The sequence below is a fragment of the Pan troglodytes genome, chromosome 1 (genome assembly GCF_028858775.2).
Source record: "Pan troglodytes isolate AG18354 chromosome 1, NHGRI_mPanTro3-v2.0_pri, whole genome shotgun sequence".
Taxonomy (NCBI): domain Eukaryota; kingdom Metazoa; phylum Chordata; class Mammalia; order Primates; family Hominidae; genus Pan; species Pan troglodytes.
This window is the reverse complement of record NC_072398.2, coordinates 146,892,121-146,919,980: the sequence shown is the minus strand read 5'-3', so window position 1 is coordinate 146,919,980 and position 27,860 is coordinate 146,892,121. Positions and strand designations below refer to the sequence as shown.

Here is a 27,860-nt window from a genome sequence, read left to right as displayed (position 1 = left end):
AAATGATTCTTCCCACAGCAAAGATCTATTTCAAGCCAACTGTTTCCTCCTTGGTAGAGAAGCATTTGACAACTTTTTTTTTAATTGAGGTACGTTTTCATAACCATATAAATCACTCATTATAAGTGTATAATTCAGTATTAATTAGTAAATTTAAGGATTTGCACAACCATCAGCACAAATCAGTTTTAGAACATTTAATCACCCACAAAGTTCATTTGTTACCCATATCCAGTCAATCCCCACTCTCACCTCAATCTCAGATAAACACTGATCTGCTTTCTGTCTCTATAGATTTTCATTTCTGGATGTTTTATATAAATTGAATTATATAATATGTAATCTTTTACTTTTGGCTTCTTTCACTAGAATAATATTTTTGAGGTTCATCCATGTTATAGAATATATTAATAATTGGTTCCGATTTATTGTTGAATTATACTATGTTGTATGGATATAATACATTTTGTTTATCCATTCTGCAGTTGATGCACATGAGAATTGGTTTGTTTTTGGCTATTTGGATAATGTTGCTATAAATATTTGAAAAGAAGTCTGTGTGGACATATGTTTTTATTTCTCTTGGGTAGATATCTAGAAGTAGAATTTCTAGGTCATATGGTAAATTTATGTTTTAAAGAAATTGCCAAATTGTTTCCCAAAGTGGTGGTACCATTTTATGTTTTCACCAGTAATGTAAGAGGGTTCCAGTTTTTTCACGTGCTCATCAACGCTTGGTATCATCAGTCTTTCTTTCTTTTTTTTTTTTCCCCCTCCTGAAACAAAGTCTCACTCTGTCACCCAGGCTGGAGTGCAGTGGCGCAAGTGATTCTCCTGTCTCAGTCTTGAGTAGCTGGCATTACAGGCATGCGCCATCACTCCCGGCTAATCTTTGTGTTTTTAGTAGACATGGGGTTTTACTATGTTGGCCAGGCTGGGCTTGAGCTCCTGACCTCAAGTGATCCGCCCGCCTCAGCCTCCCAAGTGCTGAGATTACAGGCATGAGCCACTGCACCCGGCTTATCAGTCATTTTGATTATGGCCATTATGTGAGTGTGAATCCGTTGTTCACAGTTGTTTCACTTTGTATTTTCCTAATAACTTTATGATGTTGAGCATATTTTCAAGTTTTTATAACCCATTTGTGTATGTACTTTGGAGAAATGTATTTTCAAATCTTTTGCCCACTTTCAAAATGGAGTCGTTTTTCTTCTTCTTATCAATTCTCAATAATTCTTTGTATATTCTGAACTAAGTTCTTTTCCAAAAATATAAATATCAAATATTTCCTTCTAGTCCGTCTTATGTTGTCATTTTTAAAAATGATGTATTTGAAGAGCAAAATTTGTAATTTTAGTGAAGTCCAATTTATCGTTTTTTCCTTTTTGGATTGTACTTTTGGTACCAGATCTTAAGAAATTTGTATCTAATTCAAGGTAATGAAGATTTTCAATCTGTACTTCCTTCTAAAAGTCTATTTTTTGAGTTAATTTTTATATATGTTGTGAAGTATGAATTGAAGTTCTTTTTTCAACATGTAGATCCATTTTTTACTGCACTACTTGTTAAAAAGAATTTCCTTTCTCTATTTAATTATCTTGGCATCTTTCTCAAAAATCAGTTGACCATAAATGAAAGGGTTCACTTCTGAATTCTCAATTCTGTCCCAGTGAACTACATGTTTGTCCTCATTCCTATACTACACTGTCTTGATTACTAAAACTTTAAGGTAAGTTTTGAAATCACATAGTGTAAGTCCTCCAACTTTGTTCTTCTTTTATCAAAATTGTTTTGTCTATTTTGGGGTCCTTTGCATTTTCATATAAATTTCTGGATCAATTTGTCAGTTTCTAAAGAAAAGCTTTATTACATTTTCATAGAGATTATATATTGAGTTCATAGATTAACTTGTAGAGAATTGTTATTTTAACAATTTTGAGTCTTGGAATCCATGAACATGAAATGTCTCTCCATTTATTTACATATTCTTTAATTTCTTTAGCGTTCCAGTCTTGTAAAAATGATTTCTAAGTGTTTTATTTCTGTTGATATTATTGTGAATGGATATGTCTTAATTTCACATTTGGATTGTTTGTTGCTAGTATATACAAATGTTATTGATTTTTATATTGATCTTATATCATCCTATGATGTTGCTAAACTCATTTTTTAGTTCTAGTAGTTTCTTTATAGATTCCTTATAATTTTCTACATATAGAATAATTTCATCTGCAAATAAAGACAGTTTTATTTCTTCTTTATCCTTTAATATCTATTTTCTTGCCTCATTGCACTGGCTAGATTTCCCAGTACAAAGATGCATAGAAGTGGTGAATGCCTTATGCCCTATCTTAAGGGGAAAGCATTCCATCTTTCATCATTAAATATGACATAAGTATAGAGTTTCCCCTGCCCCACATGTCCTTTATCAGTTTGAGGAAGTTCCTTTCTAGCCCTCGTTGTTGAGAGGTTTTCTCATGGCTGTTGGATTTTGTGGAGTGCTTCTTCTGCATATATTGAGATGATTATTTGGTTTTATACTTTATTAATATAACATAGTTCGTTAATTGATTTTCAATGTTGAACCAACCTTACCTTTCATGGAATAAATCCCACATGGTCATTGTGTATGATCCTCTGTATATACTGCTAGATTAAGTTTGCTGGCATTTTGATAAAAGGTTTTTGCATCAATGTTTGCAATGGATATTGGTCTGTGGTTTTCGTTTGATCTTTGCCTAACTTTGGTATTAGGCCTCTTAGAATGAGTTGGGAAGTGTTCCCGCCACTTCTGAATTCTGAAAGAGTTTGTGTAGGGTTGGTATTATCTTTGAATGTTTCATATAATTAACCAGTGAAGCCATCTCGACTTGAGCTTTTCTTTGTGGGAAAAATTTTAATTACTAATTCAATATTTGTGTTACAGGTTTATTTACATTTTCTATTTCTTTTTTAGTTAGTGTTGGTAATTTGTGCCTAAGAGTTTTTCCATTTCACCTGTTGTCTTATATGATTGGGATAAGGTTGTTTATAGTATTCCTTTATAATCCTTTTAATTTATCTAGCATCAGTGGTGATATCATAGTTTCATTACTGATTTCTATAATATCTTCTGTTTTCTTTTTGTTCATTTTGTTTTGATATTTGGTCAGTCTAGTGAAAGTTTTATCATAAGACTTTTGGTTTAATTCATTTTTCTCTACTGTTTTTCTATATATTTTACTGAATATATTATGTATAATATAATACTATAATATATAATAATATATACAAAGCTTAAGTTACTGATTTGGAACTTTCCTTCTATTTTACTCTAAATGGTTAAAGCTGTGAATTTTTTTTCTAAACCTGCTTTATCTACCTCCAATAAATGTAGATATGCTGTAGTTTATTTTCATTTACCTCAAAATATTTTCTAATTTCCCTTGGAATTTGTTTGTGATTTAATATCTAAATATTTAGAGATTTCTAAAATTTCTTTCTGTTTTTATTTATAACTTAATTCTGCTGTGATTATAGAATGTATTTTGAAAGCTTTAGCAAACCCTTCAAATTAATTGAGACATTATATTTTCTAGCATTTGCTTAATATGTAGAATATCCATGTGTGCTTGATAAGAATGTGTATTCTGCTGATGTTAAATTCTGTATTTTATAAATGTCAAGATTTTTTTGATGGTGTTATTTAAGTTGTTTGTCTCTTTTCCAATTTCCTGTCTAGTTTTTCCATCAATTATTGAGAGAGAAGTATGGAAATTTCCCACTATTAGTATTAAATATTTTTCTCCTTTCAATTCTGTCCGTTTTTATTTTAGTACTGTGGGGGCTCTTCTGTTCAAGGCATATGCATTTCTAATTGTCACATTTTTCAGATGTATTGGCCTTTTATCATTATGAATGTCCCTTTTGTCTCATAATTTTTCTAGACTTAAAGTCTATTTTGTCTAATATTGATATAGGCATTCCAGCTGTCTTATGGTTACTGTTTGCATGATGAATCTTGTTTTTCTGTTTTTACTTTAGCCTATTTATATCTATGAATCTAAAATGTGTCTCTTATAGATGTTATATAGTTTGATCTTGATTTTTATCCAATCTGATAATTTCTGCCTTTTGATTTGTGTTTTTTCCATTCATAGTTAATGTCACTATTGATATGGTTGGATTTGTAGCTTCCATTTTACTGTTTTCTGTCTCATAGTTTTTGTTGTTCCTCTTTTCCCTTTCTACCACCTTCTTTTCTATTACGTATGTTTTAATTATTTGGTTTTGATTTTTAAAAATAAAATTTAAAAGGCATTTTCTTAATATTTCTTTAGAGATTATAATACACAAGATTATAATTTATCTTATCATAGTTTACTTCAGGATAGTACTGACTTAATTCTAGTGGAATAGAACTGCTTTGATCCAATATAGCTTCATTTCTTTTCCAAATTTGTGTTTTTTCACATATATTTATATATTTTATAAACCCAGCAACATAATGTTGTAATTATTGCCTCATACAACTTTAAGTCTCTTAAAGAAATTAAGAGAGAACAGAAAAAATGTGTATTTATATAGCCTTTTATTTATATATTTACCATTTTTAGTGCTCTTCATTTCTTTCTGTCAATTTGAGCTGTTGTCTAGTATTATTTCCTCTCAGCTTTAAGGACTTAGGTATTTCTGCTTACAACAAATATCCTCCGTTGTTTCTCTGGGAATGTTTCATTTCACCTTTATTTTTGGAGGATAATTTTCCTGGATAGAGAAATGTTGGTGGACGGGTTTGCTTTCTTGTTTCTTTTAGCACTTCATTTCTCTGCCTTCTGGCCCTACTTATTTCTAATGAGAAGTCATTAATCATATTTTTCCCCTGGACGTGATTCGTCATTTTTCTCTTGCTGATTTCATGACTTTTCTCCTTACCTTTCAACAATTTGACTATGATATGTCTCAGTGTGGATCTTTTGGGTTTTATTCTAGTTGGCATTGGCTGAGCTTCTTGGATCCATAGGTTACTGTTTTCCATCAAATTGGGACATTTTCAGCCATTTTTCCTTCAAATGTTTTTTCATCACCCTTTGTCTCTCTCCTTTTTTTCTAATTCCCATGAGATATATGTTGGTTCCCTTGATATCCCATAAGTTTCTCAGGCTCTGTCCACTTTTCTCCTGTCTTTTTCTGTGTTCTTCCGACTGGATGATTTCCATTGATCTATCTTCCAATTCACTGATTTGATCTTTTGCTCTTTTAAATCTGCTGTTGGGCTTTTTAAAATTTTGGTTATTATACTTTTCAAATCTGCACTTTTTATTTTTAAATAGTTTTTCTTTCTATATTGAAAGTTTCTATATGTTGTTCATTACTGTCATGTTTTCCTTTAGGTATTTAACACAATTTTCTTTTAATTATTTTCATATATGTATAATAGCTATTTTAAAGTCTTTAAAGCCTTTGTCTGCTAAATTCTACACCTGGGCCCATTCAGGGACATTTTTTATTGACTGCTTTTTTTCCTCATTGTGGATCACACAAGTTTTTGTCAAAAATGTGTTTTTTAAAATAACATGTGGTAGTAGCTCTGGGTTTTGATTATTTTTTCCCTGAGGGTTGGTTTTGTTTTTTTAATTAAAAACTTCCTTTGTCTTAATCTATGGAATCTGTATCCCTCATGATATGTGACTACTGATTTCTCTGCTTAGTTTTTTTTCTTATTCTAATTTTTATTTTTTAACCTGGTTTCCTAGGGATTGCCCTGTGTCTCTGTAGCTTAATTGTTATTTAATGATTGATCAGAGGTTGTACTCAAACACTGGGACCAGCCAGTGCTGATGGAACTGTGTGCAAATTGAGGAGCACATGCAGTATTTAGGCAGTTCGGAAGTCTGTACCAGCTTTAACTTTCCACTGGGCCCTCTTTCGTCTCCTTTGTGCTTGTCATTACCTCCTAGTCAGATCGCATAGCAAGGTGGGCAGACTGGGTGGCCTGGTGAACTTACGTAGCCTCTGCCTGTCTCATCTTCATTTACCCCATGCTATGTTTCTTGCTATACCACCAATGTGTTGCTTAGCCCTACCAAGGCCATAGCCTTAGACTGTTAATTTCTTTCAGCTTGCTTTTTTCGTTGACAATATCACTAATGAGTTTTTTGGCCTCCACTTCAAATCAAATCAGCCCCCTCTCATGTCAGCCCCTTCCAGAAGTGAAGCTGCTAGTTTTCATGACCAGCCCTACCCTGGTAGAAGTACTCTCCTGACTGAGCTATAAAGGAGTGGGAGCAGCCCCAGGCAAGAACATCTCTGACTCCCACTGTTTTTAGGCAGAGTTCAGTGGTTCGTCACAAATAAATGTTTCTCAATTTGTTGTTTATGACTGCTCGATTTCCAGAGCCATGAAATCATTGTTTTTGATAATTCTATTCAGCTTCATAGTTGTTTCTTAGGAAGATTTCTGGACTTACTTCCACATCACCAAAAGTCCTGCCTCACATGGCAACTGTTAAAATGGCAAGTTCATGTGCTGAAGTTCTACTTAACAAGGAACCATTCTATAGATGATTCTTTGTACCATTTTGGTACAAATTTTGGATCTCTGGTAATCAGAACAATCTGTTCACCATGCTACCCAGTCAGCCCACCTTGCTATACAATCTGTCATCTTAGTCCTGTTTCATGTGAGGAATTTTACATTTCTGCAATAATTGCCAGTAACTTTTCTGTGTATTATTTTCTTTTGAATACCACATGGATGGCATCTGACACTGTTTGTAATGCTGAATTTAATGGAAGTTTACAAATAAGTTATTCTATGATTCTCCTTTAAAAATGCAGATATACATATATGTATATAATATTATTCTCTTCCATAACACAGAATGTTTAAATGGTTAACATTTGTGCTGCAGTATAGCTTTCTGGCTCATGAAAAATGAAAGCTATCAGCGATCTGGGCAATAAGATTCATCGCCAATAGTCACTAGCAACAGCACACAGCATTTTAATATCAGTGAGGTCCACAGCTAGCAGTAAGAGCTGGTGTAATTGAAAGACGTTTAGGTGCAATCATTCTGCTGTTTGCTCCTTGCCAGGTTCAGCATGGGATTGTGTGAGTATTTGAAGAAAACAGCAATTTTTTCATATCTTTGAAAGATGTAAAAAGCGTAGATTAGTGCTTAAATTTAAGAAATCTGGTAATTTATAATCATGTGGCTCTAAAATAAAAAGGTATTTTATTTGTCTGGTTGATTAAAGCTTTAGAAAAGCTATGCCTTGGATACAAGTGAACCGATAATTCTGGTCTAATGTTGCCGTGGTAACAACTCATGCTGATATAATTGAGAACATCTTATACATCCTGGTTCGAACATTTTCTCCCTGCCATTTTGAGTTGTTCTAGTGGTATATGAAGGAGGCTGGGATAACTAGCTTGAAAGAAATTCAGTCTAGTTATAGACATCTTTGGCATTAATCTGATGTTTACTAGTGATATCTCATGCTAGGCAGTTATGCTTTGCTTCTAGGGGCTTCTCTTTTTAAAACAAAAGAAAGCTCTTTTCGTTTTCTGTGTGCTGCATGCTCCAGTGTGTGTGTTTACACCATCGGTTCTTCTCCCTCTAGAGATTAGCATAACTCCCTTTGCTGTTGGATTGTTGTTTTGAGCAATATGTTTTGGAAAGGTTGGTTTTCATCATGAGTGGTAAGTATGCTCTCTGAGACTCTGCAGCTGTTTATTTAAAAAATATATTTATAAGAGGAAAAAATATTTTTAAAGGGACAGTTATAAAGCCACAGCTACTGTGAATTATATTTTGTGGTGACGCTTTTGTACTTAGGCATTATAGTAAATTGCCTTCAAAAACCAGTAAGAACTGTAAACAATTAATGGCACTATTAATAATCAATACCAATAATCAGTTTCTAATTTTCTTTATGGTTCGATTTATTGTATTTGTTGGGCACTGTTATTAATTGTGTTATAAATTAGTAAATAGACTAACCATAAGAGAGGATTTTCTTTTAGTATCTGATCCTGAAGATAATTAGTTTAACTTTCCTTTGATTAGCTTTGTCATTCCTAATGCTAATTTTTATTAGATTATTTTTATTAGATTTTTTAAATAGTAATTTTGAAAATAAGATGCTGCCAGAATTTTGTTGATGTCTTGGTTGCTTTTACCTACAATTTATTGAGAAATAAGGATTTAATGATGAAATAATTAGAGCATTTTGGTTTTGTAGGGTTTGTTAAAATTTTTAATAAACAGTTTTTGGGGGAAATAATTTTTTAGAATAAGTACACTTGTGACAACTAGTCTTTTTTGTTATAATGTGATTTATTTTTTCTAAATATTTCCAAAACTGTTTTTTTGAAAAAATATACTACAGTATGTACTGCAGTTTATCATAGGGTAAAAGCTGTCACTTCAAGCCAAACCTGCAGCTAAAAATAGATATCCTGTTGTTAGAGTGAAAAACATTTGCTTAGAGCATAATTCATTAGCATCTTTTGCTTAAATAAGATGCTTGGAAGTTAACCTTTGATTCAGATATTTTTAAGAGAAGTAGAATATGGTTTCTCTGATAACATAACAGTCCTATAATTTGCATTTATAAGACTTGGAATTGGAATTTAGAAACTGAAAAGTGGATTTTTGCTGTATAATGATAGAATTCAAAATTGACGAACCTTTTCTTTCATAACTGAAGATCACCTCATTATAACCAATAAATATTCTTTATCCTGCTACAGTACAATATAAACCTCTTAAACACTGTTATATATTTGTTTATAGAATAATATTAGATATTAAAGGGACATTTTAACATGCAAAATACTAAGAATTAACTGGATTGTTATTTTCCTGTTACTGAAATAGATCTGTTTTAAATAATCTGCTGTTTTAAATTTGAACGAATATTACAAAAACAACTTAACATTCCTTAGGATTTCTATGGATATCAAACTGAATATACCTGGTTGTCATACATATATTTATTTGAATCAGGCCAATGCATATTTTCTCTTTGAAAATTTGGCATATAATCTAGAATCTTTAGGTAACCACCATGGTGTTCTGGAGGTTTTACAACAGGATGGATTGGATTTAGCTGAAGGAAAATGTTATTGCTTCACTATTGCTTTATTTTTCTTTAAAAAGCTATGCATTGTAGATAGCATTTGATATATTTGATCATATTGGCTTTCCCTTCTAGCCATTTTATACCACAAATAATCATAGTAATCACAACTAGGTGTTCTGACTTTGTCGAGAATGCCCAATTTCAACTGATTTTAATCATGTCATAAATGGTTAAGTGTCCTAGCCATTTCAACTTGGAAAATTACAAGAGAAGTGTGGTTTTATTTGTAAAAATAAGCAAATGCTAGGCCTTTTAATCTAAGTCTGTAACTACACATGTGATATTTATGTGTACATGGTACTTTTCTCGTTATAAGACTATTCCTTTTATCCTTTGCCAATTAAATGTTGGTTTTCTCTGAGAATCTATCTTTTGGCCTTCTTTTGATGCTACATTTTCTCCAAAAAATCTCATCCATGCCTACATCTTCAGTCATTACCTGAACGTTCAGTTCAAAAGTGGATTTTCTTTTATCATCCCTAAATCTGCTCCATTTTCATTGACTCTGATATCTGTTAATGATCTCACTGCCCATACAGGAAGTGAAAACAGAAACCTTGGTCATTTCTAACTTGTTTCTTACCCTCAGACATGTACTCAGTCATTAAGTTCTATTGATTCTACATCAAAAATCACTCAATATTCTCCAGTCTTACTGACACTGGGATGGCTTCTAGATCTCTTCTCAATCCTATTATAATAACTGCATTACTGGTCTCCCAGCTTCCAGTTTTATATCCTTCCAGGCCATTTTCCACATTGAAAATTTTAAAATGCAAATATGCCCATTTTTTAAACTAACATGAAAACTTTCAGTTACTCCCTATTGCCTTTAAAATAAAAGTTAAACTCCTTATTAGGTCACATGCAATCAATGACTTACCTTTTTGGTTTTGTTTGCAAAATCTCTCTCACAAATTTTGATCTAGCCATACTATATTACATATAATTCCTTGCTACCTTTCCATATTTATAGTCTTTATCATAAAAATTTAGAGAACCAGTCATTACCTCCGACACTGACCCTGTGGAATTAGGTGATTTCTCTGTACTCCCAAAGCAAACTTACAAACTACAACAATTATTGTATTATATTGAAATTATAAATTTGTGTGTCACTTTCTAATCTCTAAATGTTGAACTCAAGTCAAGGACAGTGCCTTATTCATTGTATGTTTCTAGTAGTCACCCCAGTACCCCAAACACAGCAAGGTACCCAATAAATATAGAATTAATGATAAACTAAATATAATTCATTTTTACATACTTGAACAGTTTCCTTACATTGCCAGTGAAAAATATCAGTGTGGGTTTTGACTTTTTTTGGTTCAGAAAAATACAATAACCATAGTATTTACTTGTTCCTTTATCAACTTTGTAGGATGAAGTCATATAAAATGCTTAAGAAACTAAATTGTACCAGTCAGTACCTTTATCTTTCTAGTATTTAAAAAATTGGTTATGTGTGAAAAGAGCCTTCACTTTCTAAATGTTTTTCTTACTCATAACTCTTTTTGTGAAGTTTTTGCCCTTGTTAAGCAAACAAGGTCTATAAAGAAATACTAAAGGAACTTCTCTGAAAATCAGTCAAACTATTGTAAGGCCCTTATGTTTAGAGGTTGCAGCAACTTACTCAAATAAGCTTAAGCAGAAGAAGATACAGGTATTATTGGGATGCAGAGGATGTCATGGAGCTCAAAGGCAAAAGTAGAGTTGAGCTCTTCCAAAGAGTAGAATTGATTTGGAAAGCTGACTGGAATCATAACAGTACCTTTCTCAGTTTTTCTCTCTGAGATCACATGACGTCTTTACTTTTTTCCTTGTATTTGCTTTATTATCCTCACTGTGTAGCGAATAGGTTTCTCTGATGCTTGTGCAAAATGGAGCTTAGTCATCTGAAAGCTTCAAAGTTTATGTGCTCTCCTAGTTCATGTGCTTTTTGATGTAACTAGCATCATTATATCAAAATCCTGGGTGAGAACCCTGGCCCAGCTGTAGTTGAGGGCAAATCTCTGAAGAAGAAGGCATGAATCTGCTATGAATTACAGCACCATACAGACTTGAATACCAACACTTCATTAATTTCCCTTTCTAGATTCTGACTGAAAATACTGTGAGAAAAAAAAATGGGAAAGCAGTACATCATTTCTGAAATTAAAGATGGTTATTTGCCCAAATATGTACAGGATTTTGATGATCAGACTCCAAAGTCTAATTAACAGTTTTAACTTGAGTAGCTTTTCTTTATGGAAAAGAAAGAAATAATAGTTTCACCCTCACTAACTGGGAGGGATGAGGAAAATAAGTGGAAGATCCAACACTGCTCATTACTTTCATTCTAAAACAGCTATAGTGGGACAACCAAGAATGTATTAGGCCTTTTCAAGTTGAAAAGTGGCCTCTCTTTAAATATAGAAGGCTCTTTCCTGACATAGAAGGCATCACTACCAGCAAGGAATCCTATAGTCCTGGCCACATTCCCGTTTATGAAGGTCACTGGATTACTTACCTGATAATGTAAATATGTGTACGCTAAATGATGTGAAGAGTTTAGTCTAACAGCATCTAAACAGGAAATGAGAAGGGCCAAAGAAAAACCACTTACCTTATTTGGGGCATTTGTAAAGTTTTGAAAAGCTTGTAATTATTCTTGAATGAATAAAAAAGAAAAGCAACAATGTGGAACCTATAAAAGAGGTTATACACCATAAAACGATAAAGTTACAGTCTCCAAGAGGTAGAGAATGAACTTATATTTAGAAAATATTTGTGCAGGAGAGTATAAACACAAGAAATTATAGATGCCATCTGTGTTAATTCTTAAAATTTCAAGTGAGCGTGGAGTTAGTGAACTAAGACATGAAACAAAGATAAAACAAGAACCTAGAATGAAAAGATTACTGGCTGAGAGGCAGGAATGGAAAAGAAGCATAATGTTGTGATAGGAAAAAGTTGTAAGAAATAAACCTGGCATTTTTAGAATATAAAGCTGCATTAGAGGCAATAAAAACCAGAATAATCATTGCAGAAAAGTAAATTAATAATGTGAAGATCTCTCCAGATAGACCCTAAGAGAATGTAGAGGAAATGGACAAGATAAAAATTATAAGATGGAAAGTATGTTAAATAAAAGCAGGACAAAAAATTATAAAAGAAAATAAAAGGACATTTTACAAATTGAATGGATAGCATTCCACAGAACAGAGCAGATATGATTTATAGAACAGAAGCAGTAATCAAAAATATGATTCAGGAAAACTTGTTAGTTGAAGAAAAACTTGAATCTTTAAATTGAAAGACCTCATTTTGTTTTGACAAGATTAACAAAGATGCCAATACCTAAATATATCCTGGTGAGCATTTGGAATTTCCAGCATAAAAAAATGAAATCCATAAACATTCTGATGTCTTTGCATCTTACAATCTAACATGAAGCTTGTCCTATAAAGAAAAAAATGCAAAATTGGAGACTAGGTAACTTAAAAATCTTTTGAGGGCAGAAATTATTTAAGATCAACAGCACCTTGAAATGCTGAATAAACTGTAACAAGTGCCCCTTTAAATGAATACCTGAATTTACCCTTTAAGTGAATTCTAATTTAATTAAAATTAAATAAATTCCCAAAGTGCAAAAATTGAAGTGGTAAATGAGAACCAGAGCTGTAAGGGGAAGCATACTTCAACTGCCCTGAGGACATTTTTAGACCTTGGTGGGGCTTTCGTTTAAAATGGCCTAACAGAGATGGATGATAGGTTGTTTAATGCATACAGTTTAGGATTTCTTAGCCCCCTGTATAAAGCCAGGATCCTGCAAGGATCATAACCTCAGTGAAAGCATAGATGAGAAAATAAAACCTCTCCACTGACAAAAGGAGAAAATAAGGAAGCTTGTGTTTCTTGGCTTGGGTTCCTGGGAACAGGGGAGGGATGTGTGTGCATGTGTAGGATGCCTCTCCTGAGAATTTTTAATCAAGTGCCTCCTCTCAAGCAGGTTTCAGTTTTTAATCTGTATTAATTGTGTGGTCTAGGAACAACCAATAAAACACATTATCAGAAGAGTTGTAGGCTTGTAACATATACTCTACACCAGCTAATACAAAATCCTATACTGGGACACATTCTCAGACCAAGACCTGCAGGTTTCTCGCAGATAAAGCCCCAATGAACTTTGTGTTCACAATCCAAAAACAAAATACACACGCATTTACACACATACTGCAAATGATATTTAGATACAACAGGATTAGAACCTGCCAATAATCTCAGTAGACATAGTAAAATTATCACATATGACTACTATATTAAATTAGTGACATAAAAATAAATATGAGGAAAAAATGTATGTAATTCTAACAGAGCCTTAAAATATACAAAACAAAATTGACCTATGTAGGAGAAATTTTATAGATATAGATAGAGAATTCTTACCCAGTAATTGAAGAATACATAGGAATATGTAGAACACTTACAAAATTAATCATATGACTAAATGTATTCAACAAATTTCAAATGATTGATATACAGGCTACAGTATATCAATTCTTAATTACTTAACTACCACAAGGCAATTAAGTTCAATCAGTAATAAAAAGCTTTAAAAAATCACACAAATGTATACATTTGGAGATTTAAAAATTTTAAATAACTTACCAAAGAATTAACTCGTAAATTTAAGGTGTAACTATGTATCAGAACTTGTGGGGTGCAGCAAAAGTGGATATAGAGTTAAATTTTAAGTGCTCAAATTAGGAAAAAGAAAGACATTCATGATATAAGAAAACAAGTTTAAAAAGCCACATGGTTAATCAAAAGAAGAAAGAAACTGATAAAGACGAGCAAAGATCAGTGGGTGGAATAGAAAATAAAGATACATGAGAATCAAAGGTTAGTTTATGGAAAAATATTTTAAAGTACTAAATAGAACTATACCTGTTTTAAAAATTGAATCACAGAATCTTTATGCAGAACTTAACAAAATTAGGACTGGAGAGTTTTACATACAAGTTTTAGGAAACCTTCAAAGAACAAAAACTTCAATCTTGTATGGAATTTTCCAGAGCATTGAAAAAGAGAAAATACTCTTAAATGCATTTACTGATTCTAGGATAGTTTTACAAGTCAAGTATAGGAAAAGAAAATTAGATACATTTTCTCTGAAGTTGGGAATAGGAAAAGGATGTCCACTGCCATTGTTTCTGTACATCATTGTACTGTTAGTCATAACCTGAGCAGTAAAACAAGAAAAACGTGGAGAGAACCAAATTGTCATTATTCACAAATGATTTGTGATTGGTTACATAGAAGACTCAAGTGAATCTACCAATGTGATTTCAGAATTGATAACAGAATCTGGCAAGATTGCCAGATATTAAAAAAATCAATATATAAACATTGACTATGTTCTATACATCAGCAACAAACAAAAAAAGGTAATTTTTTAAAATCTCCCTTTTACAATAGCAACCAAAGTGCTAAAGAACCTAGGTATAAATCTAATAAAAGTGTAATAAGACCTTTAAGGGAAAAAGTATAAAATTCTACCGAGGGATATTTACCTAATCTTTAACAATCAGACATGATTTTTTATACTCATTAGATTAGCAAAAAATGGAAAGTCCAACATTAACAAATTTTGTTGAGGATATAGGGCATCAAGGATATGGTGGGACAATAAATTGATGCTACCATTTACTGAGTCATTTGTTACTGCCGAAGTTGATACTGTGCATTCCTTATCATCTAGGAATCCATTCTTAACTCCATATTGTCGGGAAACAAGACAAAATATTTGAATTCAGGCCTTTCTGGAAAATCCTTGACATATGATTGTAGTAGATATAATACTGCTACAGGAAAAAGCCTCATTGAACAATTAAGGAAGTAAAATATACTTCAAGGAGCATTTCAAAGATTGCCTGGGTCATTAGTTTTATGACTATAAATTTACTTTGAGTTTTCATTACAAAATTATGTAGGAAACATCACGAGTCAAACATGGCATGGATGGCCTACAAAATCCACAGCATCCCCAGATGGAGAGCTGTTGGGAGAGAAAGCATGTACATATGATTAGTTGTGAATGAATACACTGTGTGAATTCATAGTGTATCCATCTATCCATGTAGATGCTAGTCAAATAAGTTAATGTATTTCTTTCTAGAATGATTATTTAAATATATGTCTCATTAAAAGTGTTTATATTTTTCCATATAAAACTATAGTAAAAATTTTTATTTTTCACAGTTCAGTGAGTCAGTCAATTATGCTGTTCACTTGTAACTAAGACTTGATGAAAAATTAACAAGTAATAAAACACAGAGAGGAAAGAAGAGTAAAATAAATTTTGTAATAGGAAGTGTAACTTTCATTGCCTATTAAACTTCCAAATACTCATATATATGTGACTTTAGTCTTTATAGAAAGACTAATTAATCATCTTAGAAATCAAAAGTAGGCATAGTCCAATCCAATAAACTGTACAATTACAACTGAAGTATTAAAGTTGTTTTTTATACTCGCTATCATTTTTAAGGTTATAGTGAATTTAGTTTGAATCAGTATGTTTAATATGATGAGGCAAGTGCCCCTTCAGCAAAGTGAACACAATTATTCTTCAGTTTCAAAGGACAGAAGATGATAATTTATTAACATATTTCCAGAGAAGAGTTTTGGTTGGTTAAAAAAAAAAGGATATCCAAAGAATTTCTTGTAATCCTTATATAATACATTTTTGGTATGTATGTTCAATTGTTTTATCATTCTATGTGCAGTACAGTAGTGAACATGTATAGATGGGTAACTTCTTGTAGGTATGTTATTTTATATGTTATTTAATCTCTGTTTATTCTTTTTGATCAAGCACGCAAATCATCAGATGCATCTGGTAGGAAAACCCCTTTTTTTACAGAATAATTCTGTTACTTTGATTATCGTAAGCTAAATTTTTATGAGATATTTTGTGGCAATCAGAATATTTTGTGTTGAGTTTTTACAATTCTGTTTACTGAAAATATTTTTAGTGTGTGTGTATGTGGGGAGGGGGAGAGTATTTTTAGAAATACCAAATAAAGCTCTAAAGAGGTAGATATTTGAATAGGGGTGGAAGAAGATGAACTAATGCATTCCCCTAGATTTACACTTTCCAGAGATTTTTCTGCTGTTATTTAATGATAGAACTTGGTATTTTCATAGGTAACTTACCTTAGTTTCCATCCTCTTTTGTTCTTTCTGGCATGCACTAAATAATTCTTAAATAGAATAATGCTTTTATTAAGGTAAAAGAGGGAGATGAAACTAATGACAAAGTAGAAGGAACATGAATTATTATCTTTTCAGTAACAAATTTTTAAACTGTTATTACAAAAATGACACTATTAAAAACATTATTGCTTGTGGTTCCTAATATTTTATCTTTCTCTAATAGAAAATTTTTAATAGCCCTGTTCCTTATTCCCTACAAAAATAGCCATCAAGGTCTAACATATTGAGACGTCTAATCCTCATCATCCCTCATTATTTTATCCTATTCCCCTCTCCCTTAGCAAAAGATCTTGCCTTCTGTTTCCCGGAAGAAATAGAATCTAGCAACTGTGAACTAACTCAGTTTACTTCTGTTTCTACCCATGCGTTGAAAAGCATCACTATGCCAAAAAATGCCTCCCTGATTCGGCATCTGCTTGCCTGTGCACTTCATCTCCCACTGATGTTTTACATGTCCCCGATGCTGCAGTTATTACAAGTCAGTTGCTGTTTCCTGGATAAACCATGCTCTTCTTCCATGCCATTTATGTAAGATCACCTCAGCCTAGGAGGTCTTTTTCCCCAACTTTATCTGCCAGAGGAATTCTTATCTTTCAAGATTCAGCACAAATGCTGTATTCTCTATTATGCCTTACCTTACTGTCCAAGAATTTCCCCCTCCCAGCTCTCACAGCACCTTATAATTGCCTTTGTTGTAGTCTTTGTCCCATTCCATTATGATGATTCATGTAAGCTTCTCATTTCCTTAACAGTGGAAATATGTTTATTCTTTGTAGTATTCAGAGTCTAGCTCAGAATCTGACACCACTAAATGGTGCTCAATAAATATTGTTGAAAAGATTGTTAAGCCAGCACTGAGGAAGTGGAATGACTGAAAAATACTAAAGTTTTTCAAAAGGAAGAAACCAGGTGTTATAATGCGTAATGTCTTTCCTACAGTAGATTTTGACTGAATAACAGAACTCCAGAGATGGTATTGCAATAGTTACAGGATATGTATGTCAATATTTGCTTCTTAATATTGTTATGAGGACTATTGTTGTGAGAACTTAAAGTTTTTTTAGTTGTTTTAAGGAAAATAAGAAGGTTATTGATTTTGGCACTAAACAATAGTTACTTATTTCTTTACCATTTAATTTGAAGATAACTTATTTGAATACATACAATCAAATAATTGAATTTCTACATTAACATTTTATTTCTGTATATAGTATTCTGAAAAAAATGCGTATTGGTGACTTCATGCTAATATGTTATTCATATAATTTAATCATTGTCTAATTTATTTTTTGGACACAAGCTTGCTCCTCTTCAGAAATATCTGGTAGGCAATTACTTTTTAATAAAACAAATATTACCTTAAAAATTTTTTATTTATTGTTTGCAAGTTTTTATTTTCCTTATAAAGTTTTATATTTTTAAGTATATCAAGTTAATGAAATATTTTCATTGATGAAGGAAATAGTTTGTTTAGTTTTGTTGGGTTTTATCTATATAAATGATTTATATTGCAATTTCTTGTGTGGTATTTTAGAAAGAATAACTGTAGCACCATGAAACAGTAGATGTACAAAGTAGTAGAAGAAAGATTAATACAGTAAAAGAAAGATAAATAAGTAGAAGAAAGATTTATAAACTCTTAATACAAAATATGAATGATATTCTTTTAAGAATTGGATAAACTATCGCAAGAACAAAAAACCAAACACCGCATATTCTCACTCATAGGTGGGAATTGAACAATGAGATCACATGGACACAGGAAGGGGAATATCATACTCTGGGGACTGTGGTGGGGAGGGGGGAGGGGGGAGGGATAGCATTGGGAGATATACCTAATGCTAGATGACGAGTTAGTGGGTGCAGCGCACCAGCATGGCACATGTATACATATGTAACTAACCTGCACAATGTGCACATGTACCCTAAAACTTAAAGTATAATAAAAAATTAAAAAAAAGAAAAAAAAAAAGAATTGGATAATGGTATACTATGACTAACAACATACTCTTTTTATGATAAGCAGTAACCTAGTTTATCTTACACAGCAGTCAAAAATATCTAATAAATACATTTGTTAAATGTTAATAGTGAAACATTCTTATAGTGGAATTACCTGAATTATATGGGATGAAGTTATGCTGTGCCTGAATTTTCAGTCAGTTTTCCTAATGTTTAAAATAAACTTTAAAATCTGATTTTTAAACTATGTTCTATGTATAAATACATTGAAAAATTTGAGGGGGGATAAGAAGTAAGTTGTGTTTTTATGAACTTGTGAAAATGCATAAAAATTGTCTCTCTTTTTTTTTTCATCCTTGAATGTGGGTGAATGTTCCTGCAAACAAATCTTGGGTGAACATGTAGATTCCTTTGGTATGCTCATTTCCTTTAGAATGCAATGTGATAGACTATTTAAATCATACAAACAGAAAAAATATATAATTGAAAATGTATACTTTTGGGAATAAATTAATTTTTTGTGTGTCCTCTTTTTTGTAGTATCTACTTTGTTCAATTATTTACCAGTAGAGAATAAAATGTGTTTCAGAAAAATCATTCTTCGAAGGATTTTTTTCTTAAGAAGAGTTACTAATCACTGTTAGATGCTTTGGAGATAGGTACCTATGGTCACACAGCTAGGAAGTATTAGAGCTAATATTCTAACTCAGATGTTCCAAGCTCTGAAACCATCATAATAATTTAAGTGGTTAAATGTAGATATGGCTTATATATTAGAACACAATAAGTAAACTAAATAATTGAGAACTTCAAACTATATGCTTTATAGGGAATTCTGGGTTGAATGTGGAGCAGTATTTGAATCTGGCTGTCTCTGTCACATCTTATTATATTAATTATCTGCCAACACTTTATTTCAGTGGATAGAAATTTTTTAAATAACCAGAGAAGAGAAAGGCATTTAGAAGTTACATCCACCAATATCTAAACATAATAAAATTCAAAGCAAATGCATGTGGTTCTAGATTGCTTATCGTTTTAGGGTTACACATAATCCAATATATTGTGAAATATTTTATTTTTGGTAGATTTGTTATTAAAAGATGTATATTTTGATTAACTTATATTTTTACAAATAATTAACTATGTTTATCTTTGCATCTACATAGTACACATAAAAACTAGAGATTTCATATGTGTAGATATTTTTATATGAAAAAAATGTTTCAGGAACAGGTTTTCCTCATAGAACTATTTAATAACATCATACTTAGTGCCCATCCTTTAATGTACTCGAAAAGAAAATCCCTTTATATTTTGAAGTAATTCACAAAATATAATAATATATTTGATTAATACTCATTTCTGATAATTTTCACATAAGACCTTTATAAAAACTTTTCCCTACTTTCTACAGTATTATTTGACAGTAAACTCAGGAATATTGATGAGTACAGAGAGTATTTTAAAGAATTTCTTGCATATTCTATTAGTGAATAAAATTAAATAATGCCGGAAATTTTTCTTTTAGCTTATCACCAGGCAGGGAAAAGGAATTTTTTTCAACTTACCATCTTTGACAAATACTGTCAGTCCTTCCTTTGATCAGTTACTTTTTTCTTAACTCCAGATCCACTTAGCATAAAGTGACAGGAGAAGCTGAAACAGGATGTTAAGGTTGTTTTTTTTACCTTCCCTTACTCTTTTGTCTCTAAATTATTTATACTCATATAGGCATCTGGAGAGTTTATATTGCAACTTGATGTGCAAGTTCTATAAATAAAAGATAACTAAAAATATTTTTCAGAAGAAACAAGGGGTATATTTTGGGAATCACAAGTTGTTTTTTCTTAAATGCCACAGTGCATGTTGCAATAAATTATGTTTTTAATTTAATTTATAGCCATCATGTCCAAGTGAATGCCATGTGCAGATATGTCTGCTCCATGCAAAAAAAGAAAATCTTACCTATAAAATTACTCTTTTTCTGTTGTAACTAGCACATTCATTTTTAGAAGCAAGGATGACTTGAACCATCCTAAATTCCAAGAAAAAATTACAATTTGGCCGGACACAGTGGCTCACACCTCTAATCCTAGCACTTTGGGAGGCTGAGCCAGAAAGTTCACTTGAGCTCAAAAGTTCAGGACAAGCCTGGGCAGCACAGTTAGACCCTCATCTCTACAAAAAGTAAGAAAATTAGCCAGACTTGATGGTGCACATCTGTAGTCCCAGCTACTCAGGAGGCTGAGGCAGAAGGATTGCTTGAGCCTAGTAGTCTGAGGCTCTAGTGGACTGTGATCATGACGCTGCACTCCGGCCTGAGTGACAGAGCAAGACCCAGTCTTAAAAAAAAGTAATAGAAAGAAAAGAGAAAATGTAAGAATTTGCCACCCTTAATCCACCCCTCAGGAAGAATTAGATTATATTTGGATGATTAGGTAAAATTCTTTGATTCATTGTTTTAGTGCATGAGATTTTCCTACAATGGGAAAATTCTAAGTTTAAAAATTCTTTTTCTCAGTTTTTCTAAAAAAGGCATTCTGAGAGTATTTTACAGTAAAATACAAAGGACAGTTTATAGAAAGTACTAAAATAATGTCTTCAGAGATTCATACTCTAATGTTACTTAAAAACTAATGTCTGCTCTTGGTGCCTGTCATCATCATTTTGAAATCTCAAAACATTTAAAATGCCAAAAGCCTTTTTGGTTAGTAACAGTGTTTTCCCAAAGGTATGACATTGGTATGACATTTATAAAGGAGGAAAAATAAAGTATGCTTTAAAATAGGTACCTATCTCACTTCAGTACTACTGTATCATTGAGAATCTTAAAGAATTTGTGAGCCCTTCACTAGTATAGTCAGGTTTTATTCTTATACCTAAAGATATGAACAACAATACATTTTGTTAATGCTATTTTATCTCTTTGGAATATTTTTCCTATTTGTTTTTAAACGTCTGAAGTTGTTTTCTAAGATAGCTTTTGAAAATGGGGAAAGTTTTAACTGGTTCATCATTTAATTTACAAATTTAAAACTTCAAACCATAGCTCTATAAAATAATGTGGCTATTTTATACCCACATTATTAATCAATATACAAACACTTGGTTTTGAATTGCTTTACTTTAGTGTGCATTTTAAATTGGGTATTCAGACATTTAGTTTATGCTGCAAATTTAGAATGAGATTGTTAAACTGGATTTTTTGTTGTCGATGTTTTGTTCTGTTTTTAAGTCTTTGTTGGTGTCCTTTATGTGCTAGTCTTTGCTTTTATTTTTTCCCTTTGCCATTAGTAAAGAGAGCACAAATCTAATACATAACATAAATCCTTACACCTGAAAACAGCTCTTTATCAAGATCAACTATTTTTGAAATTCCACGAATCAGTAGGTTAATGTTCTCCAGATGTTTTCAATTCTTGTATCTAAAGGCTCCGTTAATATTACTGATGGCCTTTTTACAGTCACTATTTTGTCCTAAATTAATTTCTGACTTTCTTACATTACTTTCTGGTATGTTTTCAGGAACAGAATTTTTGTTATGACATTTGAAATTATCAAAGTGGTTTCTTTATAGAACAATATTAGAGAATCTTAGAGATTTGAGAAGGTTCTTAGAGATACTAAATAGCTCTTTAATGTATCATGGTGATAAATATACATTTTATCACAATAGATGACATGTCTTTTTTTAAGTGAGAAAACCATATGCAATATAAATATTCTTATACATAATATAAATATTCTTACAAGATAAATTTGTTTTTATATGTATATTTTCAGTGAAAGAGTTTCTAGCCAAAGCCAAAGAAGACTTTTTGAAAAAATGGGAGAATCCAACTCAGGTAAGGAATATTTAGATTTTTCTACAATTAAAAATCTTGTGTTAATAAAATCAGGATTCTTGCCTAAGAAATTTATTACTTTAGAAATTTTAATTTTCATGTGGTGTTAGTAAACAGAAGCTTAAAATGGGAATTTTGCCATAGTTATACTTTGATGTATTAATTAATAATCTTAATGTATGCCTAAATTGCAGGAAATAATTTCCAGTATAATACCTAATTATAAATTTGATACTGATTCCAGTTGCTATAAAATCTTAATATTTTCAAATATATTAATTTTGAATTATGCCTTTGATAGCATACTTATAATTTTTATTAATTACAAAAATAAGAGTCCTTACATACAGTTTAAAATTCTCAGTCATAGAGAATTTGGCTATCAACAACATCCCTGATACACAGGCATCTTTTTTATCATCATTTTGATGGGTTATGTTCTATATAATTAAAGTATTTTAGATCTTAACTAGGATCTAAAAACTGTATATAAAAAACCATCTATAGTTTACAAAAATAATATTTTTGGAGTTATAAATAATGAATGAATTTTAATAGTAAATTAAATTTTGTTATACTTCAAGTTCTGGGTTGCATGTGCAGAACGTGCAGGTTTGTTACATAGGTATAAACGTGCCATGGTGGTTGCTGCATCCATCAACCCGTCATCTACATTAGGTATTTCTCCTAATGCTATCCCTCCCCTAGCCCCCCACCCCGCGACAGGCCCCGGTGTGTGATGTTCCCCTCCCTGTGTCCATGTGTTCTCATTGTTCAACTCCCACTTATAAGTGAGAACATAAAGACCAAAAAAAAAAAAAAGAGGTCGTTATTTGAAAAAGATACTTGCACACGCATGCTTATAGTAGCACAATTCACAATTGCAAAATCGTGGAACCAATGCAAATGCCCATCAATCAACGAATGGATAAAGAAACTGTGATATATATATATATATATATATATATATATATATATATATATATATAATGGAGTACTATGCAGCCATAAAAAAGAATGAATTAACACATTTGCAGTGACCTAGATGAGATTGGAGACTATTATTCAAAGTGAAGTGAAAGTAACTCAGGAATGGAAAACCAAACATCATATGTTCTCACTGATATGTGGGAGCTAAGCTATGAGGACACAAAGGCATAAGAATGATATAATGGACTTCTGGCACTTGGTGGGGGAGAATGGGAGGGAGGCAAGGGATAAAAGACTACAAATATGGTGCAGTGTATACTGCTCAAGTAATGGATGCACCAAAATTTCACAAATCATCATTAAAGAGCTTACTCATGTAACCAAATACCACCTGTACCCCAATAACTTATGGAAAATAAAAGAAAAATAAAAGATATTATAACCAAAAAAATTAAATTTTGAAAGTCTTTTCTGCCTAGCTCAAAAGTTTTTATTTCAAGTATTTTCTCACTAAAGAATTCTAAGTAAATGTTTCTTAAAGATGCCGTTACTACCAAGATTTAGACTATGACCTATAAGTTAAAACATAGCCACAAAGATTAAACATTGTGATTACAAAATGTTAGACATTGTGTAACATGAAACAATAAGAGAGGTAAGGAAGATAACATATTTTTATAATACAAAGAAAAGCAATGAAAAAAGCATAAAAAGCAGAAACACATATTCTGTTGTCTATTAATAAAGTTTGTTTTCATTATTTGGTTGGGACTATGGTAAACATTTTAATCCATCCATGTTGATAAAACCTAAGATTAAATATTAATTAAATTAATTCAGTCAGAATTATAAGAGCTTTTTGTGTTGATAAAAAAATCTTATGACTACTTAAAATTATTTTAAATTTTAAGCTGTGAAATCAAACTATGATGAAAACAAGCTATAAGTAAAACAGAATTGCCTGCTGTCTGTAATGATCCAACAGAAAGCTAAAATGGGTCTCAAAAGGCAAGGTTTGATTTGCAATACAGATAAAATCCAACTACAGTGAACTGTAATACCTATACAGATTCCTCACTGGACAAAGAATCATACTGCATCACATTTTTTCAAGCTAAACACTACATACTGGACCTTCAGAATATTTTTCTGATATTTTCATGGAGTTCTTTGCAATGAAACCTATTAAACAAATGGGTCAGCAATTACTACTTGTTGCCATTTAACACACAATTTGTTCCTAATAATTTTCATTTTGTTGTGGCAGGAACAAATTTAATAGATTGATGCCTCCAATTATTTGCTTCTGTGCTGTAGTCAAAGCCAAACAAAGATGTTTCCTTATAACAAAACATCTATTCAAGAAAAAAAGAGTCTGATTATTGTTCTGGGATTCTGGCTTTTGGTTCTTTGTAGAATGAGGAACTCTTCTTTCCTTATTGTTGTTGTTGTAGATAATACTGTGTTTTTATAATATAAAGAGAGAAAGCCTCTAGGCTCTCTCATGCTGCTACTATCTAGTTCTATAAGCTTATATAAAGACAGAAATGAAGCAAGACTGATTTCTTCACAGGTAACTTTAGTGAAAGAGCTCTGATCCCTCAGTTTATCTATTCATTACAGTTATTTGCAAGTGCATTAAGTCTGTATGGCTTCTATGACTCTTTGTCAGTATGCCTCTGGTCAGTTTGTAATTATTAAAATATGAAACTAATTTATTGGAAGTTCAGTACTAAGGTTAAAGTCCAATACTAGGAATGCATACTGGAATATAATCTTTAATATTTCAGCTGAGGCTCTTATTTCCTATTACTATTATGCTCTGTTTTCCAATACATTCTCTCCTCAGATATTAAATACTTTCTTATTCAAAGGGAAAAATAGAACCAATAAACTGGAATCTCAATAGCTTTTTTGTATTGCATTTAAATGGATAGTTATAAATGGGATTATCCATTATGATTATGTATTATTAAAGCATTTATAATTCCCATAGTGTTTTTACGAGAATTTTAAATTTTATTTATGTATTTACATATAGAATAATGCCGGACTTGAAGATTTTGAAAGGAAAAAAACCCTTGGAACAGGTTCATTTGGAAGAGTCATGTTGGTAAAACACAAAGCCACTGAACAGTATTATGCCATGAAGATCTTAGATAAGCAGAAGGTGAGTGTATTTGTTGTTATTTACCTTCAGGGTAAACTTTAGTTTTATCAGCTAGACTATTAAACAGATTCAGTATAATGACTTACCATTGACAGCTTCAAATAATTTTATTATTGAATTTAATTTTTATTGTAACTAAATTTTTATTGTAACTATATTATACATAGTTAATATACAGTCAGCCCTTCCATATCTATGGGTTCCACGTCCATGGATTTAACCAATCACAGATTGAAGATATTTGGGAAAAAAATTACATCTATACCTAACATGTACAGACTTTTGTTTCTTGTTATTATTCCCTAAACAATACAGTGTAACAACTATTTACATAGCATTTACAATATATCAGGTATTATAAGTAATCTAGAGATGATTTAAAGTATATGGACACTGTGTATAGGCTTTATGCAAAGCCTCTGTCATTTTATATAAGGGACTTGAGCACCTGGGCATTTTGGTTTCTGCTGTAGGTCCTGGAACCAACCCCCAGGGATACTGATGGACAACTATAATTTATTGTGACAATTATGGACTAATTTGTTTTGTAACTATTACAGAAGTTAAAATGTGTACAGTAGTGACCCAACCACTTCATGTTACAAATTTTGAAAACCTGAGGCCCAAAGATTTGAAATCATCTCAAGTCAGAAAGTTAGTTAAATAAAAGGCCTAGATTAAAACACAAATCTGACTCCTACTCAATTTATTTGCTCAATATTATCAGTATACTCCTAATTTTATATATTAATACCTGGCTGGTATCTTTAATTACTTTTGTTATTTATATTTAACTTCTTGACTTCTGTGACTATCCTCACATTGACCATTAGACTCCAGCAAGAAAGAATGCCACCTTCTAATGATTTACACATATACAAGAAAATTATTTATATGTCTTGCTAAAGTCACCACTTCTTAAATTCAAAATAGAATCACATATGGAATAGAATCACAGTCTTGTGAAGTCAAGATAAATTACTTTCCCCTTCTATTAAATAGAAAATCTAGAGGAAGCTTAAGTCTAAATGACCTAGGATACAAAGATAGTTTTTGTTATAAAGATAGTTTTTTCCCCAATATTTTGTGTGTCCTCTTCTATGGCAATATAAAATAAATTTTTAGAATTTATACCTATATTTATTTAGATATTATAAAATGAAAATTGTTCATTTTTACTCACTATTTTTCAATTATGGACTTTCTCTTCATTTTTAATTTTCTTATTCATCTTCTGAAGTATTTAAAATCACTATCTACTTATTGCAGAGATTTGAGCCAGCTTTTATAGAGGACTTTAAGTCATTAGGACCTTAGTATTTTCCCATTCATTTTTAAATTACCTTAAGTAATTATATATTTGTTTATTTAAGCATAATTGACATAACTAATTTTTAAAGTAATTTCTTATGAGTTTGTTTCTTATTCCTACTTAGCTCTCACTTCTTAATTGAAACCATAATTGACCTTCCTAAGACCAAGTTTTAAATCCTCTATTAGGTTTTCATTTGAATCCTATTATTAAAAGTAATGGCAAAAACCGCAATTACTTATGCACCAACCTAAAAGTTGGTAATTGTTATTATCTTCCTTATCCAATTCTAACAATTTTGCTTATCCAAGTTTATTACTATATGGAAAACATTTTTTTAAATGATAACTTTTTAATTTTGCTTAAATACATTAAGAGATATTTATCTCTCAATTACAGGTTGTTAAACTGAAGCAAATAGAGCATACTTTGAATGAGAAAAGAATATTACAGGCAGTGAATTTTCCTTTCCTTGTTCGACTGGAGTATGCTTTTAAGGTAAATTTTAGTAATATCTAAATAAGATATTTTCAACCTAAATTTTTTTAAGATGAAACTGTAAATGGATTCTAAACCAGATGATAAGCCTGAAGAATATGAATAAACAAAACAAATACCTCTAGAGTTTATGTAATTAAATCCTATTGTGCTTATAACTTAGGTAACGTTTGAAAAGGTTTTCATTCTCCCTGGGGAAGTTGTTCAAAGGTGATACTCATGAGATGGTATTACAAAAAGAAATATTTCAATTTATCAAAAACCATAGGGATATCTTAATAACAATTCTTATGCAAATTCATACACCCAACACATTTTCTACTTTGATTAAGCCCTTTTTGCCACTATCTCATCTTCTTTTACTTAGTAATTTGAGTTCTAGTCTTTTCACTTATACAAAGCAAAATTTTTGTTCCACTATTCAAATGTCTGAAAAATTGTACCACATTTATTATTTAAATTGGTCACTTTTGAGCTCTTTGGAATGATACTGGCATCTCTCTGCAATATTGAATCATATGAAACATTTTAATCTTTTTTCTCCTTTATTCTTTAAATTAAAGACCTATGTATTTAAAATATTAAAACCATTAATCTTTTATACATAAAATGTAAATATTCTTATTAACTTTTTTAAATTGTTTTTTACCTTTGTTATTCTTTTGCATATATTGTAACGTTACTTCATTGCCTGAGTATTTAATTGTTTGAGAACTAGATGTTCTCTGCAAGAAAAGGAAGAGCAAAAGTC

At 31.4% G+C, this 27,860-nt stretch overlaps 1 protein-coding gene across 7 annotated transcripts in view; it reads left to right on the top strand.

Moving 5' to 3' along the window:
• PRKACB (protein kinase cAMP-activated catalytic subunit beta) overlaps positions 1-27,860 on the top strand; it is a 161,688-nt gene that overhangs the window by 80,279 nt on the left and 53,549 nt on the right. For 2 of the 7 annotated variants that reach the window (XM_016921478.3, XM_001137476.5), the window contains exons 2-4: positions 22,138-22,199; positions 25,171-25,299; positions 27,011-27,109. In XM_016921478.3, coding sequence (XP_016776967.1) covers positions 22,138-22,199; positions 25,171-25,299; positions 27,011-27,109 — 290 coding nt within the window. Of the gene's footprint in view, positions 1-6,929; positions 7,094-7,356; positions 7,685-15,988; positions 16,013-17,689; positions 17,714-22,137; positions 22,200-25,170; positions 25,300-27,010; positions 27,110-27,860 lie in introns of those variants that run through there. The other 5 variants (XM_001136919.6, XM_009424230.5, XM_009424241.5 and 2 more) reach the window with 5 other exon arrangements.